General features: G+C 40.5%; 1 protein-coding gene across 8 annotated transcripts; it reads left to right on the forward strand.

Moving 5' to 3' along the window:
* Positions 1-185: 185 nt before the first annotated feature.
* ccdc186 (coiled-coil domain-containing protein 186) lies at positions 186-25,331 on the forward strand. Of its 8 annotated transcripts, none has more exons than XM_020605023.1 (16): positions 186-798; positions 1,257-1,383; positions 2,809-2,937; positions 4,544-4,756; positions 5,394-5,513; positions 5,766-5,870; positions 8,168-8,266; positions 9,744-9,830; positions 9,919-10,061; positions 11,876-12,131; positions 12,609-12,798; positions 14,120-14,218; positions 14,391-14,619; positions 19,470-19,689; positions 22,975-23,023; positions 23,316-25,331. In XM_020605023.1, the coding sequence occupies exons 1-16, from the start codon at positions 275-277 to the stop codon at positions 23,357-23,359; spliced, it is 2,634 nt and encodes an 877-aa protein (XP_020460679.1). In that variant the 5' UTR covers positions 186-274; the 3' UTR covers positions 23,360-25,331. The 8 variants fall into 8 exon arrangements, with proteins under 8 accessions (XP_020460679.1, XP_020460681.1, XP_020460685.1 ...); XM_020605025.1 differs by having other exon boundaries at positions 14,120-14,200; XM_020605029.1 differs by lacking the exon at positions 23,316-25,331 and adding an exon at positions 22,467-22,508 and having other exon boundaries at positions 22,992-23,016.
* The last annotated feature ends 782 nt before the right edge of the window (positions 25,332-26,113 follow it).

Here is a 26,113-nt window from a genome sequence, read left to right on the forward strand (position 1 = left end):
ACAAAGATGAAGCACAGCTTGACAGTGCATTAATCAAGAATATGACAAATGTTGAGACGGACTCAAAGACAAAGCTAGAAACTCAAACATGCAGTCAGGAACAGGTAGAGGGGAGTGAGCTGGATGCCCATACTGGCTGTGAAAGAAGTACAGTTTCTATTGAAGACGGGATTCCTTCTTATGGGGCCCCCCAGCCACTACTTTGGATGATGTGGTAGAATGCTCTGGTTTTGTTCTTGAAAAGAATATAGAAACATTATTGACTTTTGATGAAATGAAGGATTCCCATGCCACCACTCCAAACAGCAATGAGCATCCATCAGTTATAGTATCAAATTGTTCCACAGAACCTTCTCCTGCTGATGATGATGGTGGTTCAGCTGAGAATCCATCATCCTCTTCTGTCCAAAGTGCTTTCAAAAACTCCTCTACAGACTCAGCAACCACCTCTGGGATCTCTAATGGCCCTTCTACCCCCAACTCTGACACTGTCAGCTCCTCGCCTGCTTCCAGCCCACAGACCAGTGCCACCACCTCAGATCCCTTCCCCTTACATTCGTCATCAAGCCCGTTTGACACTGATTGTAGCCGAAAGTTAATTTCCCAGATCCAGCGTTCAGTGTCGCAGGAGTCACTGCTGGATGAGCTGGAGTCAGAGCTGTTGGCTTGTCAGCTGTCTGAAGGTCAAAGTGGCGAGATGAAGGGGAGCTCACCTGTCAATGGACTCCCCACAGACATGGTGGTCTTTGAGAAGTGTGTTCAATACAAGTATGCACAGCAGGAGAAAGCTATTCAGAGGTAAACCTCTGTTTAATGAGTTAAAATTGATGCACTGTCAGAGATTAATCCATGTCTCTGGTTTATCTGTTGCTCATAGTAGATTATGATGTGCTAGGCCACCTTCATCACATAATTTTAAATATTATTGGTATGGTACATTGCTTCGATTGTAATGGGGTCAGTTTAGCAGGAGATTAACCTAATTGTTATTGTTTTTCATTTTCTTTCACCTTACTCGAATCAAATCTGCTAATGAAGTCTACACAGTAGAATAATTATTTCAAAGCCTTAGTAGTGCTTTGTGCAGTAAGGACACCCTTTGGCTGATTGACACAGAGAATAACCCACATATTTTTTATCCTGCTCTGTTTTCTGGCCTTAATGTTCAGCAGTCTAAATTCTTAAGTATTTTTATGTCGACCTGGTCTGAATTGTTATTGTGTGCCTGTGTGTTTGTGGTTCCAATGTGTGTATAGGTTGCTTGAGGAGAACAAGAGACACCAGGAGCTGATCTTGGGTATCTGTTCAGAGAAAGACAACATGAGGGATGAACTGAAAAAGAGGGCAGAGACAGAAAAGCAACACATGGCCACCATTAAAAAGGTTAGTTTCATTCTCTGTGGTCTGTTTGTGTTGTTCATTGTCATATGGCACTGACTGTTTGAAACACAGGTATAGTAGATGTCTCAATCTGTCTCTCAGTCTAAAACAAGTATATTCTAAAAATAATGTGCTGTATCCATCACTGCAGCAGTATGCCTCTTCAAGATATTTGTTAATAGATTTTTGAAAACTGTGAAAGCCTATTTATCTTGTGTTTTTCATCAATAAAGAAGTGCTCTGCTGCAGTGGTTTTTTTCAATATACTGTTTAGTGTTAGAGGTTGTTATGACAGTATGAAAATAGAGGCTTATAACTGCAGTTTACAGTAGCCATAAAAAAATCATTCAAATGCTGGTGGCTTGTTAGATTATTGGGTTTGACCAGGTCAGCTACTTTTCCTTTTTTGCCAATGTGAATACGATATTTTCTCATCCACAATACAGAAATTACTCATGAAATGAATTTGTTTTTTGATTTGACTAAAATAAAATTATACTTGAATACCTACAGTATATATATTTTAGTCTATGATGACTGTTGACAATGAGAGGACAAACCAGATGCAGATGACAAATTCCATGTAGAAGCCCTGGTCACGCTGACAATTCAATTAAGTCTGTATAGCTGGTAATTAAGGAAGTCAAACAAAGCAGCCTTTTGAGGAGGGGAAAAAAAGGACAGAGTCCTGATTACTAGCATTCAACCAGCCACATCAGAGACTATATTCATCCATGTGAAGTTTGTGAGTTTTTAAATGCCTTTTATCATTTGTGTGTTCCTGATTTAAAAAGCTTACCATCACATGCCAAAACACAAGCACTTCTTTACTGATCGAGTCTAGTGTAGCATTGCTGTTGTCATAGAATGTTCAGTAGTCGATTCATGCTTTTTTTGGTAACAGCAGTTGTTATGCATTGTGCAAGCAAAAGGGTGAAAGATTTTTTTTTTTTCTAGCATACATCCAGGGTATGTGTGGATTCAGTAGGTGTAGGTTTAAATGTTAAATGTCTATTAATGGTCATTTTACTTGTAAAAGTCTATACTCTGAAACATTTTCCACTGGTCATATATCATATATAGCTAGTTTAATCGTATCTTTCTAGAGACTAATTTTAAGACTAAGTGTTCTTTCTGGCTTTTGACTCTTTACCTGACTCCAAAGGAGAGCTGCACAAGAATTCCTATATGCCTAGACTGTCTGTTTATGCATAAAGGGCAAATCAAAAATCTTGAATCCTTGAATCCAGAGACATTTCTTTTATTACAGTAAAAGTATCTGATCTGAAGGAATAGGACAATACCGGCTGCTGTCCACAGTTATTTTGCCTCCAGTATTTTGTGTCAGGTGTCATCCTCTCCAGCACATTATCCTGGGTTGGCCCAGGCTTACATGTTGCTAAACCCGTGTACACCCTGTTTTTGCAGTTGGAGGGCAAGGTGGAGGAGCTGCTGAAAGAACTGAGGGAGTCGTGGGATAAATTACTTCACCAGGACCAGGCATCAAAGGCTGCTCTCCAGCTGATGCAGAAAGAGATGGCCTACCGGTTAGAACAGGTATAACTGGGAGCTAAATACACTGAGACTACTTAATAAGCCGGCCACACGGCATAGTTTTGCCCCAGTCTGACCCTTATTTACATGTCTGGTCTTGTTCTGTTTTTGGTTTCAACAGTATCTTTATTTTGCTATGATAAGGCAGAGTTCGTCACTTAAATCACAATGTTTGACTTTTAAAAATGATCATCATACCCATTCCAAGGGAGGGTTGTGTTTTGTTTTTCCGATTTATATGGACTATTGTAGAAAATCACAATTCTGTATTGATTAAATGTAAAGATTCTAGCATTAATCCTGTTCTGGCAAATTGACAAAAAAGACTAGAGATGGCTAAATCTAAAGTCAAGGTGATGAAGATTGTATGAGCTCGACAAAATGCAAACCATGCAGTTTAGGGGATATACTTTTGACATAGGATGGCGTGGGATGCTCACTGTTAGTGTTATTGATGTATTGACATGAGCTCCGGGTTACAGCTCCTGTGGTCAGAGAGGTCAGAGTGAGCCATCAGCTTGTCAGAGAGAGAGAGATAGACAGCAGAAACCTCAGACAATTAATGAAGACATTTCAAAACACAGCACAGCACTCAACACTCTTAATCATCCACAACATCAGTAAAGTGTCTATGTATATCCTGTACACTTTACAAGAAAGTGGATTTTCAATGTTTAATTAATGAAGAGTTCTGGGACAAGGATCAGTGCTCGATCTGAGATACGATACAGATGTTACATTCACTTGGAGGTTTTTATATGCTGTGTTGTGGTATAATACAGTATATTTGCTGCATCATTTTCTGACACACTACAGGCTGAGTATCTCCATCTACAGTATCTGTAGTATCTGTAAACTGAGGTAATACCTGTGCATCAGTATGTCACTGCCAGTGAGTAACTTGTACCGCCTTACATAAGGAAATGTGTTCATCTTGCTATAGTAAAGCTGAAATACACTAAGCTAAGGTCACTCCCAACTGGCTAAAAAAAACATTGGTTTTGCCACACACTGTATCCCATCTATCTTTGCAAACATTTGCACAAAACTGGCAGCTGAATGGTCATGGTCTGTGCACCACAACCTCTTATTGCAGCTTTAAGCATTTGTTAAGTGAATACTGCACGAAAGCACATTTTCATTCAATCGTTAGCACACCTGGTTGAAATGTGAATGGGGCTTTTTCCGTGGCAGTTTTGTCACACTTTATGGTTTTTAATTTCACTGTTCAGTGAACATACGAGGTAGAATTTGCTCTCAGTCATCTCTTTTAAGCCCTTTCCTTGTAACAGTCCCACCTTGTGTTAAGATGGTGACCCAGTCTTGATCAGCTGTTACCAAGCCAAGATGTTTGAAACAGCCATCCAATCTCTATACCACTTATCCTGAAGAGGGTCACTGGTGGGCTGGAGCCAATCCCAGCTGGCACAGGGTGAGAGGTGGGGTGCACCCTGGACAGGTCGTCAGTCTATCACAGGGCTGATACTTAGAGACAGACAACCCCAAACACCCACGCTCACTCCTACGAGCAATTTAGAGTCTGCTTAGTCATGTTATAAGTGTGGGAAATTGATGTAAACCTGTCTCATGTTATAAACAACCATGTCAGGCGAACAAGAAATGTGATGAGGCACGCCAAGAGAAGGAGACCATGGTGATGAAATATGTGCGGGGAGAGAAAGAGGCCCTCGACCTGAGACGGGATAAGGAGAGTATAGAGAAGAGGCTGAGGGAAGCCACCAAGGAGGTCGACCGCCAGGCCCATCGAGGAAACCAACTGGCTCAGGAGAAAGGTCGGCTGCAGCAGTTATATGATGTCAAGGTAAATGCTCTTGCTATAGGTGGTTTCTTATAGCAATGTTACTTTGAAAACTATTTGTATACTTAATATATCTAAAGACTAGGAGTGCATGATTATGGAAAAGAATTGGGACATGATGTGGTCAGTATTGAGATCACAACTCTTTAATACGATTAGTCATTGACTTTAAAAAAAATCATGCAGTTATTAACTTGTATTTATTTTTTTTTTAAGAGTGGGTTTTCTTGAACTTTAAATATGATTCAACTGAAAAACCAATTGGTCTCACCATGACACCGCCACATCCATCTCTCTCTCATTTAACAGTAATTCTGCAGTCATCTTTCATTTTAGCTTGTTCATAACAATTAGGTTTTAGCTTAACAAGATTTCTATGGTTAACACAAACTGACAGTGGATGACAGGCTATGGGCAAAGCCTCTCTGCAAATTTATGCTCATTTAGTAGCCGTTTTGATAAATCTCTTATTGACGTTTTACTTGCAGAGGTCTTACACATGGAACTTGCTTTGCTTTGTTTACATATTTGTGAATTATAAGAAGAACATCAAGACAAGCCCCTTAGCTCATCCAGAGCGCCCTTTGCTGTCCTGTCCTCAGATATTGTTCCTGTTTCTGTCATTTCTCTCTGTTCCCAGGAAGGTGAGGTTAGCAGGTTGTCTCGAGAGGTAGAGAAGTTGAAGGAGGAGATCAACTCGCATCTTATCAAGGTCAAATGGGCCCAGAACAAACTAAAGAGTGAGGCGGATGCACACAAGGTAATGGACCTGTGCTAGTTCTGTATTTATTTTGTGTTATACCTGTTACTTATTGAGCGGTCATGTTGAGTTTAAGCACGACTGTAGTCGAACAAGATGTAACAATTCACAACCCAAATGTACTTTGTGTAATAAAGGATATATTTTATAATAAGATAATAAGAAAAACATGTTTTATACTGGCTTTGCTTTGAAGTGAAATGCCTTTTTAGTCATAATTACAAAAGTATGTTTATATTTATGTGTGGGCAGGAAACTAAAGACAAACTCAGAGAGACCACGTCCAAACTGGCCCAGGCCAAAGAAGAGACCGAACAGATCCGCAAGAACTGTCAGGACATGATCCGAACATACCAGGTCTGTGATATTTATCACATGGAAGTATTAGTTTGCTCATGGCCAAGGGTGTATGCAAACAAAGAACATCTGTTCCAGAATCATGCCGCATGTCTCTGGAAGGGATGTTGATACTGATGCCTTTGTATGCTTCGCTCTTCATTAAGGGCTGCCATCAGTTAGCCTACTCTCAAACATGAGACGACAAGTTGTTCAGCTGTATCACATACTTAAACTTACATGGATGATACTGTTTGCATGTCATGTGTGTGTGTGTGTATAGAAAAATATGAAAAGATGTACAGCTGAACAGGATTGAGTCTGTTTCAGGAGAAGGCAGTTTTCATTTGTACCTTATGATGGTAGTAAAGAGCTGCCTAGGTTTTCTCAGTGTACTGTAAAGATTCATTTGAGCTACTGTGCTGAACATATACCAGCGGTGTGTTATTAGAGCATACACGAACTCATGATGTTACGACCTGATTCTATTCAACGGTTCGTTATTAGGAACAACGGGATCCGAGTCCTACTACAGAGCTGATCATTTTATCTTTGTGCCCAAATTTCACTGCTTGTGTTCTAAATTTACTTCACTAGGAGAGAGACAGAGCAGCGATGGTAAAGCAAGTTAGAGAGTAGATGAAGAGAGGGAGTGGTGCTAGCAAAACAAAGAACGGGAATGAATAAAAGAATAAAAGATATTTTCTGATTGTTGCATGGCATTTACTTTCTAGAGCGCAAATACACATGGCCACAGCCCTGCGGTAAGGATTTTAGGTGGCCTCTCTGCCCTGAACCTTGGGTGTGCAGCTTAGCCCCACCCTCAGTCAAACAGACAGATACACAGACCTGAAGCTGGATGCACTTTAGCAGTCAGATTACACCATAGACATGGTTTTAAAAAGGGAGGAAAAGGAATGATGAACTGTTATTTTGAACAGCTTTATGAAAGGAATGAAGCCATAAGATCTGGCTCCTCTCAAAGAGCTGCTCCCATTACTAACACAAACAATGGTGCGAGCATGTAACAGACCAAGACATCTAGTAAATTATAAATTATATTCTACAGCTACTGAGACCAGTAAAGCAGTTGAACTAAAACCAGAATTACTTAATGGTCTTTTTCCATCAGCGTGGGTCAGGCCGCTTTAATTAAGCTGAGCCGGACGGGCACGGGTTGGCCTCTGTTTCATCTGTCCCTAGCAGAAGAGAGTAATCATGCTGACTTGGGCTCAGCCGGCCCTGCTCCTGCCTGGGGCCGAGCTCCACCGTCAACAGAACTGGCTCATCGAGATGTGATTGGCTAAAATGTTGCTTACACCTTCAACAGTCACTTTTTATCTGGACACAGTCTGTTTGAACTCCTCCCCTCTGGACGGCGTTACAGGTCACTGAGCGCCAAGACAACCAGGCACAGGGACAGTTTCTTCCCCCAGGCCGTCACTCTGATTAACACTTAACCAACGACAGTATGACTGGACAATAACCCTCAGTGCAATGTCTGTAAATATACAGATTCATACAGGTCTCTATTTTTAAGTACTCTATTTTTATTCCTACTTATCCCATTTCACAATGAGCATTCCTTTGTCTGTCTGCATTGTTTACTGCCTATTTTGCATTGTTTGCACTATTTGTTGCTTGTAAATACTGCTTATTTTGTTATATTACACAGCCTTATGCTGGTTTGGTGTTTACTTGCCCCTTGCATGGGGATATGTACATGCACGTTGAGAGCCAATGTACCAGAGTCAAATTCCTTGTGTGTCCGACACACCTGGCCAATAAAGCTGATTCAGATTCTGTTATTTCATTGTAGCATAATTTAAAAATGGAGACTCTCACTTCTGATGAGGGATTAAAGTAATGCCTGGCACTGATGTTGTAAGCTAGTAACACCACACCAACACCATGAGTCATGTGTGGCTTCTCAGCAGCTCGCACCGCCCCCACATGATCAGGATGCCGAAGATAAGCAATGCGTTTTACGGTGCAGTAGAAACACAGCCACGCTGACTCGGGAGCAGCTCAGACTGTCCCGCTACACACACCTCGACTTGGCCGCACTGACCCGTACTGATGGAAAAACATGAATACTAGGTTCGTGCAACCATGAAAACTAGGTTCAGGTGTTTCACTGTGATTATCAGTTTCTTCCCCTTGCCTGTGTTTTATCCTCCAGAAACCTCTCTTTCTTTCAAGCTACAGTAACCTTTATGTCAGCCCCTCTTTCCCCCTCTTGTTTCAGCTGTTTCATTCCCCTGTTCTCAGTCTGCTTTTCACCTTACTTTTTAATCTCTTCCCTCTCTGTCCTCCAGGAATCAGAGGAGCTCAGATCCAACGAGCTGGATGCTAAATTGAAGGAGACCAAAGGAGAGCTGGAGAAACACAAGCAGGAACAAACAGACCAATTAGAGGTGACTCCCACTGTGCACACGTACAAACGCTTGCTCACATACATGTATGAATTCGAATACCCACTTTCTCATGCAAACAGAGCCTAACGTTTTGTCACATCCACAGTGTATAGCTAAGTGACAATGCTTACTTCATGTCTGCAGACAAACTTGCTTCTGTTTGTACCTACTGTATGTAAAAATCCACAAGAATTATAAAATAAACACTAATGCAGGTTTACTTTTAATTACTATACACTGTGTTCCAGCAGGCTGCTGTTCATCCTCTTATTGGTGGTCTTGATGCCAGCTCTTCAACAAAAAAAATATTTTCAGCTCTTTTCATCAATTTGAAATGTGTAATTACCTTAACTAGAAGTAAATTAACAAGCTGGCTGCGCAGACACACACACGACCAGACATGGACTTAATCCAAACACAATGGCTTGTTTTTTTCTCTGTCCCATCTTAAAGGGAATTGCACTTTAAAAAAAATAAATGACCTAGAAATAATCAATATGAAGATGTGCATGTCAACAAGAATCCAGAAGAAGAACCCACCCATTTCTTGCAGTCATTCCACAGTCCGGTTTGTCTCTCCATGGTGTTTACATGGGGAGTTTTGATATGTGAACTACATTTTACAATTTTCAGGCCTGAAAAGTAGTTAAATTGCATTAAATTAGAATTTTGATAGATTCATTTTAGCTGAAAGGTTTAATTTGTTCAATTTTTTTTTGTATTTGCCAGTCCTAGTGTCAGACAGCATGTTATCCAATAACATTCCCCAATTTTAATATAGAGTATGTTGTAGGCACCTCACTGATTATTTGTATAAATAGTTTTTAGAACAGGTTTTACTATGTAAGACCTCAGTTTTAACAAATATTACTGATGCATAAATTAGTCTAAGCCTATGCTTGGTTTACTATGTGTGTCATGCTCAAATGATGTTGCAGCTCAGACATAAATAATGCAGACCCATCCGTTGAGTTTCCATTACTATGTAGGTGTTAACATTAAAATGGGATGGGAAGGGACAAACAGATTGTAAATTTGCTGGCATCTTCGTTATTGGCGTGTTATCGTGGATACCACGGGCTACTAATGGCTTCTTGGAAAAACTGAGTAGCAGTAGCACTGTACCTTTGATGGCTTTGCTTCTACGTGCTTAATGAGTGCATAAGCAAAATAACCTCAATTAATGCAGCACTTGGATTGCCCAGAAATGCATTTGCAATGCAAATTATGCTATTGTAAGATGGGTTTTTTTCATAAAGAAATGCAGTGTGATTGAGCCTTAAGCTGATGTTTAAAACCACTGAGCTGATTGGGTAACCTGTATTAAGCCTTAGTAATCGCAGTTGGAAGAACATTTTTAGCATTAGGTATCCTTTTTATAAACAGGATTCACAGACAGAAAGAGCTCAAATGAGCAGACTCCCAAGTAAAACACATAACAGCAGATACATATCTAATGTGGAACTTTATCTGGCAGGTACACCGAGTGAAGGCCAAAGAGCTGGAAGACCTGAAGAGGAGTTACAAAGATGGCATGGATGAACTCAACACTCTACGCACCAAGGTGTGCCAGACAGATAAGTGTTTGAACACCTGAGTGAGCACATGATATCAGCAGGACTTCAGTTTCCTAAGTGTGTGTTGTTATGTAGTTAAAGTGTCTAGAGGATGAGCGTCCTCGCTGGGAGGACGAGCTGACCAAGTACAGGGAGATTATCAACCGGCAGAAAGCTGAGATCGGCCAACAGAGAGAAAAGCTGGAAGAGATCACAGCACTCCAGGAGCAGCATCAGCGGTACAAACATGCTCTCTCATACTGATCATACTGTACTGAAAGTAAAAGCTCAGGCATGTGCACCCAGCAGCAGTAAATGTAATGGTAAGCACTAGCACACACTGAAGAGAAACATCAGAAATACACATGATAGGACAGTACTGGCTGTTCATCAATTGAAGGAAATGACTAAACAACTATAAACTCACATGGTAACACAAAGAGAAGCAAAAGCTTTTTATGACCACTCACAAATGATGAGAATGATGTCACGCAACAACGGTGCATGTCATGGTCAGGAATATATCACACAGTAAGGGAAGAAATGTTCGTTGTTGTGGTCAGTGTGTTGGATGCAGGAGAAAAGGCCAGGGTTAAAGTTCTCCATGACTTCCACAAAGGCCAAAACAGCACAGCTTGTTGGTCTCTCCTGCTTGGTTCAAACTCACAGAAAGGCCACTGTGGCACAAGTAGAAATAAATTCAAATGATGGCTATGGGAGGAATTGGAGTTCCCGTGTTGGCACGTTAACATTGATGGATGGCCTTGGATGTTGTGTTTTGTTCTAAGCTGTTGCCTTGTTACAACCTCATCTTTTTGAGCTTTTTTCAGAAGGTGAACACCTTTAAATGTGCAACAGCTTAGAAATGTTAAGGGAACTGTTGTTTTCTGCAGCCAGTGACAGTCCAGAAATATGGCAGACAAGTTAGGCTAGCAAATAAATTGTAATCCTGTAGCTGTTCTGACATTTTAATGTTTTTGTTACTCGTTGTACAAGTGAGGTGATGCAAATATGAATAAATTCTGTAGGCTACAAAAAAAAACCCCACAAGTGCATTTTAAAGTGATCGATTGCATCTCACAGTACTGGAATACATGTCAGAAAGTCGTTTTTAAAACAGCAGTGTCCTGTGACTGTAAGCTGAAAGGACAGACAGTGATATATATTGAGGGCTTTAGACTTTAAGAAAATAAAAATGAATTTAAGCGTTAAGTGGAAGTATCATTACATGGTGTCAGAATGAGCAACTTTTTAATTGTTGTTTGAGATGTGTCATGCTTAAACAAATACAGCCATGCGTGGTGTAGGTGCACGCCACTTTCAGATCTTGAATTGTGCAGCTGTATCACCATTCATTCTGTTCTGATTGAACTGTGAAGGATGTAATATTCTAGAGTTCTTGTCTCTTTTTATTTATATACTAATTTATTTTCAAATACCTTATCAGAGCGTTTAAAGATAGGCCAGGGATAAATATAGCGCATAGGGCAGAGAAGGGCTCAGGTCCCTCTGTGGCCATGTGGAGATGACTTGATAGAGAAACTTTTCCACTTATTAAAATTCTGCTCTTGGTGTGTGCAACTGTGCCATACGTAGGTGGTGCCAACCCAAGTTGATTTATGCAAAAGCTTCTTCTTTTTCTGGATGTAATTTTGAGCAGCAGGATGTTTTTCCACCACTAGCGCCAACATCTTTAGCTGTTGGCAAGAAAAGAAATACTTTGATACCACCAATGTTTTTGGTCCACTGACAACCAGGGACGACTGTGACCTTCATCTTGACACCTCATAGCTCATCTTCGATACTTAAGTTTATACAATCACTATTATCTATAACTTCAGCTTTTGTCATTCATATGCGGGTCTGAAAAAGACCTGGTTTATTTGAATAAGGAAGGTGTTACATTGAAGTGTAGTAGTGAGAGTCAACAGTTAAACCTCATATATTCTTCATTTTTAGCACTTCTGTCCTTTTAAGTGAGTAGTTTATTAAATTTAAATTTAGTGAATTAATTTAGCATCAAAAATATCAGCATTGCCTTTTCTATACGCAGCGACAAACAGGAGATCGCATCTCTTAGCGAGGAAGTGGACAGCCTAAGCAACCAGATGGCTGACCTCCAGCGTGATGTACAAGGCAGCAGGGAGCGTGAGGGTGAGCTCCTGGGCTTCACTGAGAAGCTGAGCAGCAAGAACGCCCAGCTCCAGTCAGAGAGCAACACACTACAGTCTCAGCTGGATCAGCTCACCGGGAGTTTTTCAGAGCTCCACGCTAAGCTGGAGGAGACCAGCAGGCTTCTAGACGGCAAGGTCAGGGAACCCCGAGCGCAAAGAAAGATCCAATCTTGTCCTAATGAAGTGCAATGAACATGTGATACATTAACCCTGAGTTTAATGACTGAATACAATTCAGTGAAAATCCTGTGCAAAATCTTTGCTTATACTTAAAACAGACCACTGTTAGTCAATTTAATCAAAATCTCACATTGGAGAAAATGTGCTTTAGAGTGAATGCATTGTGCTTCTGGCATTCTTGTAATAGCTGAGTTGTCTGACCTACACAACATGCAGTGTCCCTGAATACTGATATTTTATGGCTTGACATTCTGGAGAAAATATCAAAAACTGTTGTGTGATGTTTTTTTTTTTTTCTTTTTTCAGTTCAATCACAGTTTGCCAGACAGTGAAATTTGTTTTTGGAACAAGCAGCCATTGTCACAATATCTTCCCACTCTATTGTGGCTGTTACTGCATTATTACTCTTTGCCGTCTCCATCAATTGTGCAGTCACAGCAGCTGAAACAGGGAGAGGTGCTGAGGCAGCAGGAGGTGCAGGGCCTGCAGGAGGAGCGGACTGCACTGCAGACAGAGGTGGCCCAGCTGAAAACCAGAGCTGAAGAGCTGAGGGATGAGCTGTTGACTCAGAAAAGGAAACAAGCCGCCAACATTAAGGACCTGACAAAACAACTAACACAAGGTCAGGAAACACATTGCTATTAAAGAGATGCTGCATGAACACATTTTAGGTCTAGATATGAAACAAAGTTTGTAGAACACATTTTAGGTCTAGATATGAAACAACATTTGTTCTTCTGTGCTCTAGGTTGATGTTTGTGCAGAACAAATTAGAAATGTCTGATTTTTTGGGAAAGCAGATAATGTGTCAGACTTTTTAAATAAATGATAGCCCTTCAAAGAATTAGTAGAAATTGGATTTTATTTAAACTGCAGGGATCAAAAAGGTTTACATCATCCTCGTTAATCCTCAGCCCTTTGTGTTCAAGTCATCCACGTCTCTATTCACATATTAATGTGTCTAAAACCATATCAGATCTTCCATTTCCAGTCATCTGCTTCCACTTTATTCTGATATTTATCTTTTAATATGGAGTGGCTTGGTTGAAAGATGGTCTGCGTTCAGGGTTTAATGTCAGATTAAGATGTGCAGGGGGATTTGAAACAATGGAGATGGGACTGTGACGATAGGTGTGGTGAAGCAAATGTTATTCTCATGCTAGGATTATATTTAATAGCATGAGCCAGCTTGGTTCTCTGGACACACACAAAGACCTTAAGACAAAGTTCAACAGTGCTACCTTCTATGCACTAGCATTTCACTTTTATTTGGACAGAGAGGACATTTTCTTTAGCAGTGATCATGCATTAGTTGCACAGTTGCAACTTCATAAGTACAGCATATTTATTTTTAAGCCTTTGTTTATGTACAGAAGGTTTGCTGTGAATGCAGTTTACTTCAAAAGCAACCTGGATCCCAAGCAGACATCTTTACAGAGTGAAAAGTCAGAGAGTTCAACCATACAGCGATGCTTCCAGTAGATTTGACTTTCACTGTGCCTTTTTGTGAGCACCCAAGTTACCCAAGGCTAGTTTTGGAACAGATGTTGATCGGCAGAAATTAGCCCTCTAACAGTTTTAATTATCAATTAATTAAAAGTTAAATAAAAATACAGAACATATGCTCATTATAGCTTCTAAAATGCAGGATGCTTGTGTCGATTTCATACCAGTAAACTGTCAAGAAACAGTAAGCTCTTTTTTGACACCATTTTGGGCTGTTTTAGAAGCCAGCATGAAAGTGGTCTTTAAAGGTGTTGTAAAGTTCACAATGCAGTGCAAAGAGTTGTAAACATTTGCTTCATTCATTCAATAACTTAATGTAATATTAAGCAGGTAGCAAAACCAACAATAAATTTGTTATAGCATGTATCATAACTTTGAAGTTGTGTTTAGGTTGACCTCTCCTTGACAGTTGACAGTTTTTCTTTCTTCTTCTACAGCCCGTAGGAAACTGGAGCAAGCTGAGAATGGAGGCTGTGACCGTGATGCTAGCAGTATGGGCAGTCGCTCTAGTTCTTCAGGTACTTCTCCTAGATTTGGTTAGTATTTAATACGTACAGTGGAGATATTATAAAATTAAATGTTATTGCTTTTTATTAAAGGAGACTTTTTTCTTTGGTTTATGAAAAATTAACACGTTCATTGCTAGTTTTTACCTGACTAAAGTCATTTCGTAAATAAATGTCTGTCGCGATCCCTCCCATTCCTCAGGCTCCCTGAATGCACGCCACGTTGGGAGCAGTGGTGTTGAAGAGCAGTCACCTGAGAGCCAGACAGGCCCTCCACTGGTGGTCGTGGACAGTTTCCCAGAGGTCGACAAGGCTGTGCTAGTGGAGCGCATTGTCCGTCTGCAAAAGGCCCTGGCTCGCAAGCAGGAAAAAATTGAGTTCATGGAGGATCACATCAAACAACTGGTGGAAGAGATCCGCAAAAAGACCAAGTGAGTGGCACGGACCAAAGAACAGGGAGCAGAGAAAGAGAGATGGCGAGAACCTTTTCAATTTATCTTTATCTGCTGCTATGTACAGTGCTGAATTGAATTTTTGAAAAAAAAAAAAAAATTACCATTAAATGCTGAGTATCCAGGTTTTACTGATGCAGTGAATAGTGGTATTCGCAACACTGATTGATGAATAACGTTTACAAATTGACTGACTTCCCAGCGCAAATCCTCAAAAGCCTCTGACATGTCTGACAATTGCAACTCCACATGTAATAACATCAATAGGCACTCCAGTGTGGCACAGGAGAGAGAACAGGTTGTTGCAGTTGTGTGCAAGTATTAAAATAGGAAGACATACTTAATGCAAAACTTGGTGCAAAGTGTATTTTACAGATTTGGTTTTTGTATTGCAGTTATAATGACCAGTACAAACTACTTCCATACGTCTGACCAAAATATTTTATGTACCCCATACTTCAGTTCTTGTACTGGTGCTTGACAGTACATACTTACACACACAGTTTAAAGCCTCCTACCTCCTTCTGTGTCTCTCTCTCATCCTTAGATTTTAACTCGTGCAAACTTCACTCAGAGCTATTTATACTCTGAGTCGATCGGGTGGGGAGGAATGCCTCCACAAGGATCTTTAATGGTGTTCCATCTGCATTCGTTACCCTCACCCAAACTAAAGAGACAGTGTGAAGGACATTTGGACGGTCTTAAGCACATCATCACTTCAAGTATAGTTTAGGCCTTGAAGTGGATTGTGGACACATGCCAGGCTAAAATGGGATGTGAAAATGAGTTTTTCACATAATACAATCTCAGAGCTAAAGGAACATTTCCTCTGAGTAAAATCCTGTTTGCTGAAAAGGAAAACTCAAGCCATACACAAGTTATGTATCAGATTGGCTGTTGTTGCCAGATGATATCTACAATGCTCTGAGATACAACTCTGCCTGAATCATCTTTGCTTTCCCAGTTATACACTTGGATTGATTCCATTAGCCTCAACCTATATTCAAGAGTTAAAATTGAGGACGAATCCCACGGTTGCCAGGATAAATTTAGCTCTTTAAATTCTCAGCTAAGCAGGGGGTGTTAACACTACCCAGAATGTGGATGTGAATTTGTCCTTTTCTCTTATCGGTCCCTGTCCCTCCAGGACAGCCTGGGAAACACTGATGAGTTCACTGTAAACCTGAAACCTGCGATGAATAAAGAGGCAGAGTTGTGGAAGCAGAAGCTTGCTTGGTTTCTGACAAAAAAGACGTTTTGTTGTATGATGGCAGTGTTTTTGCATCTTTTAGCTCATTTACTTCAAACGTATCATTTACTACTTATATGTATGCCCTCTGTTGTAATATATAGTATAGTGTACGTGTATAAAGTTGTGAGAAGCTACTATGAGTGCTACTGGTTCTGGAAATGAAAGTCCCATAGATTTGTTTTTCCCATATACAGCCGGAGCACTTGTACGGCTTGAACTCACATGAAACTCTCCTAGAACAATTTATACAACAAAAGATGAACAGCTGCATTGGAAAAAATCTAGTTCTTTGACTGTTGGTCAAAGGTACAAGTGTATGTACATAAAAACACAATTTGGCAACTATGGTGCTGTGTTTCGAATGTTCTGCAGCTCTGTCTTACACCTCTGACTGGCCACTTTGACATATCACTGGCGACTGAGGCTCGGAGGTACTGTAATATAATGAGCCATCCATCATACCAAACTAATGGGAAACCTATAGAATTGTTGCATTACTCAGACTCGTATGTTTTTATGTTGAGTCACATTGAAAATATTCAGAAAGTTTTTAAAATGGATATTCAAAGTGAGAGGAAAATGCTCGGCACCTTCACCCAGTTTGAAGTTTTATTACATGATAATTGTTTTTCTTTCTGTTCACCTCAGTTTGTCACAATTAGACTTGCCAGTAAACCACTGCTGTGTTTTGTGAAGCAGCATGTTCATGTGCTGCTGTCAAGTTCAAGACACCACGCTCAGTGTGTATTTGTAGTACATGGGCTAAAACATGCAGAAACAGCAGCATCATCCTGATGATAGGTCCTTCAACCTCCACACTTGGTTCTTATGACCATTCTGCCTACATGGTGCATTCAGGTGACTTTAATTAAGGTGACGCTGATGCAAAGCAGGTTTTATCTGGAGAGTGATGTAATCAATGGTACAATACTGCAAGGGTTTCTGGGACTTTTGTCCCAGTGCCAGTCAGACTTGGAGTTCTCTGATGCTTTTGAGCCAGTGGCTGATTTATTAAGATTTGATCAGAAATATGTCACTGCATTTATTGAGCACTGTACATGTTGCACTAAAAAGCCTCCAGCATGAGACTGATGCCTTTTAAATTCCCAGCTTTAGCCTGTGTAGTTCTGAATACTATTAAGATGCGACCACAGGCAGATCTTTCTTTCTTTCTCTGCATTTTCTCTTTGTCTTGCCACATTTTGGGAACAAGGTTTAGCCACCTTAACATCTAGGCTGTGTATTAGGGAGCAACAACATAACTGAGAACTGTACTATACCCACAGCTTCCACTTGCACTTCATGCATGCCCGACTTGCTGCCCTCATTGCTTACACTCTGTCAGCTGGAAAAAGGGACGTTCAAAAATAACTCATTATCTTGCCTACCTCTAAACCATTGCTCACATCCCCGCTCCCCGCTGATCTGTGCATGCCATTCAGCACATCATTCAGCCACATCTTTAATTTCTGCCACTTTTTTGTTTTTACTGAACACTGTCGTGATGGAACTGGGGTCCAAAATTGGGACCCTTGCAAGTCTAGTCAGAGGTAAGTCTCATTTCTTTTGTTGGTGCAGGCCCTGGTGTGTTTGTGTGAATGAGGACAATTTATGACCGTGTCTTCATAGTAGTGCTGTATCATTTCATTTTTTGCACCATTTGCTTTGTTATTTTGATAATTGGAAGCATTCACTGCACCATACAGATTTAGGTTTATGCAATGTATTGGACTTACTTCTGTTAAAGACAATACCAAGATAAACACTTAATCACTATCAAATAAAAGCACAAGCCAATGCTGAGCACCGGCATGAGCGCTTAAAATGTACTTATTATCATAATTCCAGGTAAAATGAAAAAATGTATTTGCATTTAAGTAGGTTTGAGACCCAAGTGTCCACACTGCTGCATAAACAGTAGTATACACATGGTAGTTAAACTATTTTATCTTGGTTTAGACCAGTATTCTGAAATGTCTAACAGAAGTCACTGGCATTTAACATTTAAGTATTCACCTCCAGTGAATCTACACTCCAGTTGTCTTCTTGAGAAGCCTCTGATAAGAGTCGTACAGCATTAGAATGTCAGGCAGTCATCTGACTCTGTAGAGAAACACTGAGTGGGAATCTTCCTGCGGAATCTCAGGTATGGTCAGGAACGTCCCTTTGCTCGAAGCTCATCCTGCAGTTACCCGCCTTCTAAAAGTCACTCTCAGACACAGCCTGAATCTGAACTAAACAATGTTAGCACAGGGCTGAATAGTGTTGATGTTTCAGGTTGATGCTGGGTTGAAAACATGTTTAAAATACTGATCACTGGCCCATCTCAAGAGATTTACAGGATGTTAAGCTTTTTTGTAAGATGATACACAGCCCTCTTCAGCTTAGTCTTAAGAGAAAACTACTGTAAAAATACAGTTGCAACAGCAAAAGATTGTAGATCTAACCCTCAAGGTATTTCTTTTATCTCTGATGATGCCTGGAGTCTGGCCCGAACATCCTCATTCATAAAAAAAAAAACCTTGTGAATGATTTTCAAACACTTCTTTTGCTTTGCTTTATTTTCCCTTGTCTTCAGTCACATATTTAAGAAAGCGATAATAATGTTGGCAGGTGGCGGTAATGAATGTGAATCACAGTGACTGCTCTCGTGGGCTATGTTTTCCTCTAAGTAGAAATAGACTCTGTTGGTGTTCTCCGTGCTGTGCTGTGGAAATTAGACAACAGGAAGTTTAAAAAAATTCTATTTTCTGATACAAACATAGCTTAAACTTGACACTATATAGGTGTTGATTGTAAAATGAATTATGAACATGAAGATTTACCTCACTTACACAGCATCCAGGTGATTAATTGAATTCTGGCATCCTTTTCTAATCTTGCAGTTTATATCATCTTTCCTTCTCATGCTGGCACAGTAAAAATCTTTCTAACTATGACTGAATGTATCCCGTGCACGTGAGTTCAATAAGCCATCCATCCATCCATCTATCCATTTTCCTCCGCTTATCCGGAACCGGGTCGCGGGGGCAGCAGTCTAAGCAAAGATGCCCAGACTTCCCTCTCTCCAGACACTTCCTCCAGCTCCTCCGGGGGAATGCCAAGGCGTTCCCAGGCCAGCCGAGAGACATAGTCCCTCCAGCGTGTCCTGGGTCTTCCCGGGGGCCTCCTCCCGGTAGGACATGCCCGGACATGCCCTTCCTAGGAAGGCGCCCAGGAGGCATCCGAAACAGATGCCCGAGCCACCTCAGCTGGCTCCTCTCGATGTGGAGGAGCAGCGGTTCTACTCTGAGCTCCTCCCGGGTGACCAAGCTCCTCACCCTATCTCTAAGGGTGCGCCTGGCCGTCCTGTGGAGGAAGCTCCTGTATCCGGGATCTTGCCCTTTCGGTCATACTGAAATTATTAATCTCTTCATATCTGCTGCTGCTGAAAACAGTTGCAGTGCTTTGTAGGAGCTCTCTATGCTCCCACCTATAAATCCCACTTCCTTTGCTCAACAGTTGGTGCTGATGACCACACATTCAATTTGTTTCTACTCATTTTAAAGCGCTCCATTTGAATCATTCCCCCCTACAGAATTATCCAGAGCTATGTGCTAAGAGAGGAGTCAGGGGCCCTCTCATCAGAGGCGTCAGACATTAACAAGGCCCACCTAAGTCGGCGGGGAGGCATCATGGCTTCGCTTTACACCTCCCACCCAGCGGACAGCGGGCTGACCCTGGATCTGTCGCTGGAGATCAACCGGAAGCTGCAGGCTGTGCTGGAGGACACACTGCTGAAGAACATTACTCTGAAGGTAATTTCTATTCCAGCAGGCATCATCCCCTATTATGGGCGGAGCCAGATGATTCTTGTATGTATGGTTTATTTTATAGAACAAAATTTAATTATTACACGTATTTCAAATGTGCCGCCCCTAACTGAGTCTGTGCACCAACCTGACCACCCCATCCAAAAATGTCTAGGTCCGCCCAGTTCTTCATAATGACTGAGCTGAATACACGTTATTGATTTTGATTATGTCTACAGTTGCTTTCGTAATTTGCAATGAATGTGGAAATGTTAAGCTTAGATGATCTGAGTGGATAATTAAGTGGCTGTGTGAGTGTTATGCTCCACACTGGGAGCCACACAGCCTGATGTGCGCAGGCGGTGCCATCACTTAAAAACATATTTAGTCAGACCTAAAAATAGAACACACTGATGAGTTCATCTCAATACACATACATTAGAAACACTATGCAACACTTCTAATTCATGCAGCTGTTATTATGGCATTCCTTTTCAGTTTATTTGCTCTTATTGCACAGATTGTGTTCCTGTTTGTAAAGGTGCATTCTGCTATTTTAAAGTTTTTTTTTTTTTTTTTAACCTTCTACCCCCACATGCAGTATTTTATTCAGCAACTTTAATCATTTTTATTGCCATCAGTGCTTATCGATGTAGCTGACTTCTTGCCCAGCCATCTGTGAAATAGTTTTTTATCTCTACTGAAACTATTTGGGCACCTTTCAACATAATGTTTTTAACCACTTTCTCTCACTGGTCTAAAACAAACGATTTCACTACTGTACATTAACTCTATCTAACCTGTATTCAAATAACCGTTGTGTTGTTTGTGCTCTATATGCTTGTAAGAATTGAAATCATTGTTTAAAACCTTGTCAGAAAACTCATTTGGATGTATTTTATCTAATTTATTTTGGTTGATGGGGTGTATTTTTTATGATTAATTCACAAAGGGCTTAAAAAAATATAACATTAAACCATCAAGTTTGCCAAAAGGAACTAGTTTTACTTGCATAAATTAGGCTGCACAACAGAAATTGCCCAGTATTTTAAAGTGATATTGTCAGTTAATGTCATCTTAAAAGTTTCACATAAACAGCAATAGTCGTGGGCACAGCAGTAGAATGGTACTCCAACAAAATGCCAGTGTAGGTGTGGATAAAAGAGTTTAGTCAGGGTAGAGGAAATGTCAGACCACCCTCTGCCTTTTGTCCAGTGACATTTGGGGTATATCTCCCGAACCTTTTAGTCAGCCACAGCATGTATCGCATTGTCTCTGTGCGGCTTTTCATTTCATTTGACAGGCTTAATCAGGTCATCTATCAACTATCTAAGTTTTTAGAGAGATGACATGATCTAATTCAGAACCTGCATTATTGATGCTGTCGCTAAGTAAGGAAACTGTGTCCCTCTGTAACTGAGATGTGTGAAATAGCTGATTTAAGCCCATATTCAGTGTTCATCCTTATTCAGCCTCTGTGCATGTGTGAGCTTTGTCTAGCTTCTGCACCTGAGGGTCTGTTTTTCCTAATTTAATTGATTCAGGATTTCAAATCAGTTTCTTGATGTTATTGTGAAATGATGCGTTCCACTTCTCAGCTCTCAGTTTACACCAGCAGACTGTCTCGAGAGGTTATTTGGCCAGATGGTACACTGTACCCATATGAAAATGTAGTGCCAGGACGGCAGCAGATTATTGCCAGCCCACGAGCTACGCACATCTCCCAGATTTAGCTTGTAACAAATTTACACCCATTTGTCCTACCTTGGCCTTAGTCTTTATGTTGGCATTTTCGGATTTGGATTTTCCCTATATTTTGGCCTTATGTAGGAGTTGAACAAGTCTAGACAACTTTAAAGATGACTTACACAGAGCAACATTAGTCCTGATTTGGAGCTGGCCACCTGACGAATCCTGATATTCATTCTCCATTTTGCTCTGTTTTGCTCTCCACCAACACCTGAGAGAAATATCTGCTGCTTGTCTACACCGCAAGCGTAGTGTGTGCAGCACATAACATCTGCTGTGCAGCTCACGAGAGGATCGCCTTTGTGTCTACACCGGGCACATGTTCACTTGCTCGTAGGGATCCCTTGGTGTACATAAAACACACAGAAGAGCCCGCAGAGACACGTATGAAAAGGAAAAACTACGGTCTACACTGTACAGTGTACCCAACCCATGGAAAAATACATCAAATGAAAACTACACACACTTTTTAAGGACTGCATGTTCATTGGACTGATGTAACAGATGATAGATCATGCGTTTACTTGATTGACCTGTTTCTCTGTTTTGGTGGAGATCTAGTTGGAACTAGTGACCTTCCATTGTTTTGGTGGAGCATGTTACACATGTAGCTGTGAGAACCCACGCAGACTCAGGGCGAACATGCAAACCCCACACAGAAAGGCCCCGGGTCAGCCCAGGCTCAAACCCAGAACCTTCTTGCTAACCACCACGCCGCTGTCCCACTGCATCTGATTCACTAGTCATATAAAAATATTAATAAGCGCAGCTTTATGTTTGTGCCTTGATAAAGGGGAAATCAATTTGTGCTGCATCTTGCTCACCGATTACTTGCTCATCCATTAGATTCCGTCTAGTTTCATCTAAATTTTCATGTGTTTACTTCAGGAAAAACTAATACCAGTGTGTTACAGTCTGTTTCCACAGTCATTGTGCAATGCATGTTTTATGAACTACAATACAACTGGCCTATTTTTCACCATTTCTGCATAATGGAAAGTGACAAATGTATCCTATCTCCATGTTGAATACAGCGGGCGAAAAACTGTTTCCAAACAGGCCTGGGGTAACACAAGGTAAACATGAAAGAAAACTAAAAATGAAAAATATTTCATTTCTAATGCACCCACATAAAAAATTCAGCGTGAAGAAGACGACTCAGAAATGTTTCTCTATCATTTCATGTATTGTCACACCCACTTTAATGTTTGTGGGCATATTAGATGCTTTAAAAAATGTTCCATCCTTTGCAAACAAGCAGCCTTCTTTTGTCTTTATATCATGTCAAACTTATCTTAAAGACACCCTACATAAAAACCTAAATGGGGACAATAATTTGTAACATGGGAGTATGTTGCTGCAGTGCCTATTCTGTCTGTGGGTGAAAGATGATTGGCAGTAATGATACAAAGCTGTGCAACATGGGTACAGTAAAATGACAATAAAATAACACATTCTAACAAAACCAAACCAAGTCTTCACAATTAGAGTATGTTTTTCATACTGCATAAGAACTGCTACCAGCGAGTGGTTTCTTCACAGTACCCTGCTCTTTTCAGCCACAAGAGACGAGAGGACAACCTTTATTATGGTAACAATAATATTATTATAGTATTATGCTTAATTTATATTAGTATTAATACAATCAGTTTCTTAACTTTTTGGACTCTTAACACTAAAGTGGTTAATTACATTTTTAAATTACTAATTTTGATCACATTTACACTTTTAAATGCTATTCTTATTCTCCAGCTTTCTTCCCTGAACATTTCCACATAGAAATAAATGGCAAAAAGCAGCTACAGCATGCCAGTCCCGCTCATGTATTATCCATTACTGTAAATACTGTGTTTGAGATTAAAAGTCTTTAATCTCTTTGACAGGAGAATCTGCAGACACTAGGGGCCGAGATCGAGAGGCTCATTAAGCAGAAGAGAGATCTTGAGGAGGGCGTTAGTAGGAAGTGACACAAACATGTCACAGGAAAGAAGAAACAAGTGGCCAAGAACTACTTGAGGAACCCCCAGCCCATCATATTTGAAGGGAATGCGAAATTTGAGCGTTGGGCGTTCTCACTTTTCCAACATATGAAGGAGCAAATTGAATGTTGTAAGTTCCAGTAGCACCTCAGGCTGCTATTTTTTGGCGACCTCAGTTTCAACTTACTTGAACTGTCATTACTCCATCTACATTGTACTGACTTTGTTTCCTCCGACACAACACATCTTCCTCTAATTACCGTCAGTCTCCCCTGAGCCTTGCCAAAAGAAAACTCTTTGGGCCAGTTTCTTCAGCCTTGACACTCCAACAGCCTTGTAAAATTAACTAACTGAAGATGCCATAATTATGAATGTACTGTATAGCAAATTCCAACTGGAAGATTGTTAAAAAATGACAAACACTGATTTGATGATGATGAATTTATCCTATTTAAAAAAGGAGTTCCCTGGTACATTGTCACTCCTCGCATCGACTCTCCTGAAGCGATGGGCATCGCTGAGCATGCTCTGTCTACTTATCTCCTGATGTGAGTCTGCCAATACGCCAAATGTATTTTTGAGAGACTGCCTCTTCACCTTGACTACACAGGACTCTATATATGAAGCAAAAGTGCACAAACAAAAAAAAAAAACCCAGATCAACAGCCCTGTCTTGTGGGGACCTTGTGTGCCACCATTTTTTAAAAATATTTTATGACCCGTTGCTCTGCACAGCACTTAGACCTGAGCTGGGGAAGCAGGACGCCTCACATCAGCAAACATCTGTGTGACACCGATGCTAGACTTAAAGAAGCAGACTGTGTCTTTGCAATGCGGCCAGTAGCACGGTGCTATCAGTATCGGTAGAAGTATCCAACTCGTGAGCCGTATGAAATTTAATACTAATGTCCTGGTAATGATGAAATGTAGAGCGGGTCTTCAGTTTGGCCATTTTGAATGGAATTTTTAATTTATTTTCATTTTTGTTGGCTTAAATACAATTTTTATTTCGGTATGTCTGATTGGTTATGTATTTTTATTTTTATCAGGTGTTTTCATCCACAAGAGCTTTCTAGAATTTTTTTTTTTTTTTTTTTTTTTGGTCTAAGCACTTTTCCTTCACTGTGATCTGGTCTGTTTAAATGTTATCACTGCAGCGCTGGCTGGCTACAACGTCTCTTAATGAGACGAAAGCATCTGAAGATGTTTATGTTTCCCCTCCCTAAAAGCAGTTTGTTAGCATCACTATCATTCCTCGTTGAAAACAGTGGGCACAGAGAAGCTCACAGCTTGTAGAAACTTTCCAACATGTGCATGATGTGATGCAGTGGGGGAAAAGATGGAAGTGATGAGATATTTCTCATCTTATTTTTCTTTGCTGTGTCACTGAGTCCGTTGAAGTAAATCAAGTGTAGATGAGCGCTGTAGCTCAGGAAAGCCTATGGAATTAGCAGAAATATATCCAGGGACAAAGTGCAATGCTGATCCTTTTGTTTGTTTTCTGAACCTGTTTGTGCACCAGTATTCTGTTTGTTGGGCGTTATGCTTGTGGATGTGCAACGTGCAATTGTGCTGGTGTTTGAATATGTACTGTCAGTGTCCAAACTGTGTGTGTGTGTGTGTGTGTGAGTGCATGGCGTGCCTTTTTAACCTAATAAGCTTTTGTGTTTACACCTTGTGTACATGCTTCCGCTGTGGGGGGGCTTACAGGCTTTTGCCAGATTGAACATGAAGTTTGTTCCATCCTGAGGGGTAAACACAGTTTGCATCGAGACCAGAGTCTGTCAGCCACATGAACACACACAGAACCACTCGGCTAAACATAAGAATGTTTCTCTAATTCACAGCTGTTTAGTTTATCATACAAACACAGGGTGAACGGTATAAAGTTGTGCCTAACCTCCACCCAACATTCTTCAAGTTTCCCCCCCACCACACCCATTTTTTTTTTTTTTTTTTTTTTTAATGGTGCCATGTTATGGTGGCTATAGAACAGATTTATTTGTACACTCCCGAGACTGTAGAAATGGTCCACTATGTGAAGAGAGATGAAAGTTTCCAGGATTAAGGTCACAGAGCCCTTAAAGCCTCCCTGTTGCTGCAGTGGGTGCTTTGTGTCTGATGTACTGCTACTTTTATTTCATCCAAACTGACTTCTCTGCAACGTGAGATCAGTATATAAACGTGCAGACAATAATACTTTAGATAACATTTAGATTCTCCTTTAGTAACTTTTTAAACTTAAAAAAAATCCATTATGAGTTTGATGAGGTTGCAGTTTTGCAACTCAGCCACATTACATTGAGGTTTCTCCATCTGTCAAGCCAGTTGATTATTTCAGAATAAATCATCTCCATGTTTAGTTTTAAACTGAGCTACTTGCTGCTAAACAGGTGAAAATTGTAGCAGTTTTTTTAAATCTTTGTTTTGTAATCGCTTTCTGGCACAAAAGTAAAATACAACCTATGTAAAGTATTCACATGAGATTTCCATGAGATTACTTTCTCTTGATTCTCAGAGTTGCATTAATGCACTTCTTCTGATTTGGTCACAGTAGCTTACCAGTAAGAATCCTTCTTCTGCCACGCTGAAATGAAGCCAAGCTGCAGCTTTGTGTGCAGGAAGCAATAGAAACTCATTTTCACTGTGTGGCTCTAAAGAAATGGCGTTCAGTTCGTTGTGAGCGTTGAAAAGATGCATTA

Source organism: Monopterus albus, unplaced genomic scaffold (assembly GCF_001952655.1).
Source record: "Monopterus albus unplaced genomic scaffold, M_albus_1.0 scaffold69.1, whole genome shotgun sequence".
Classification (NCBI taxonomy): Eukaryota; Metazoa; Chordata; class Actinopteri; order Synbranchiformes; family Synbranchidae; genus Monopterus; species Monopterus albus.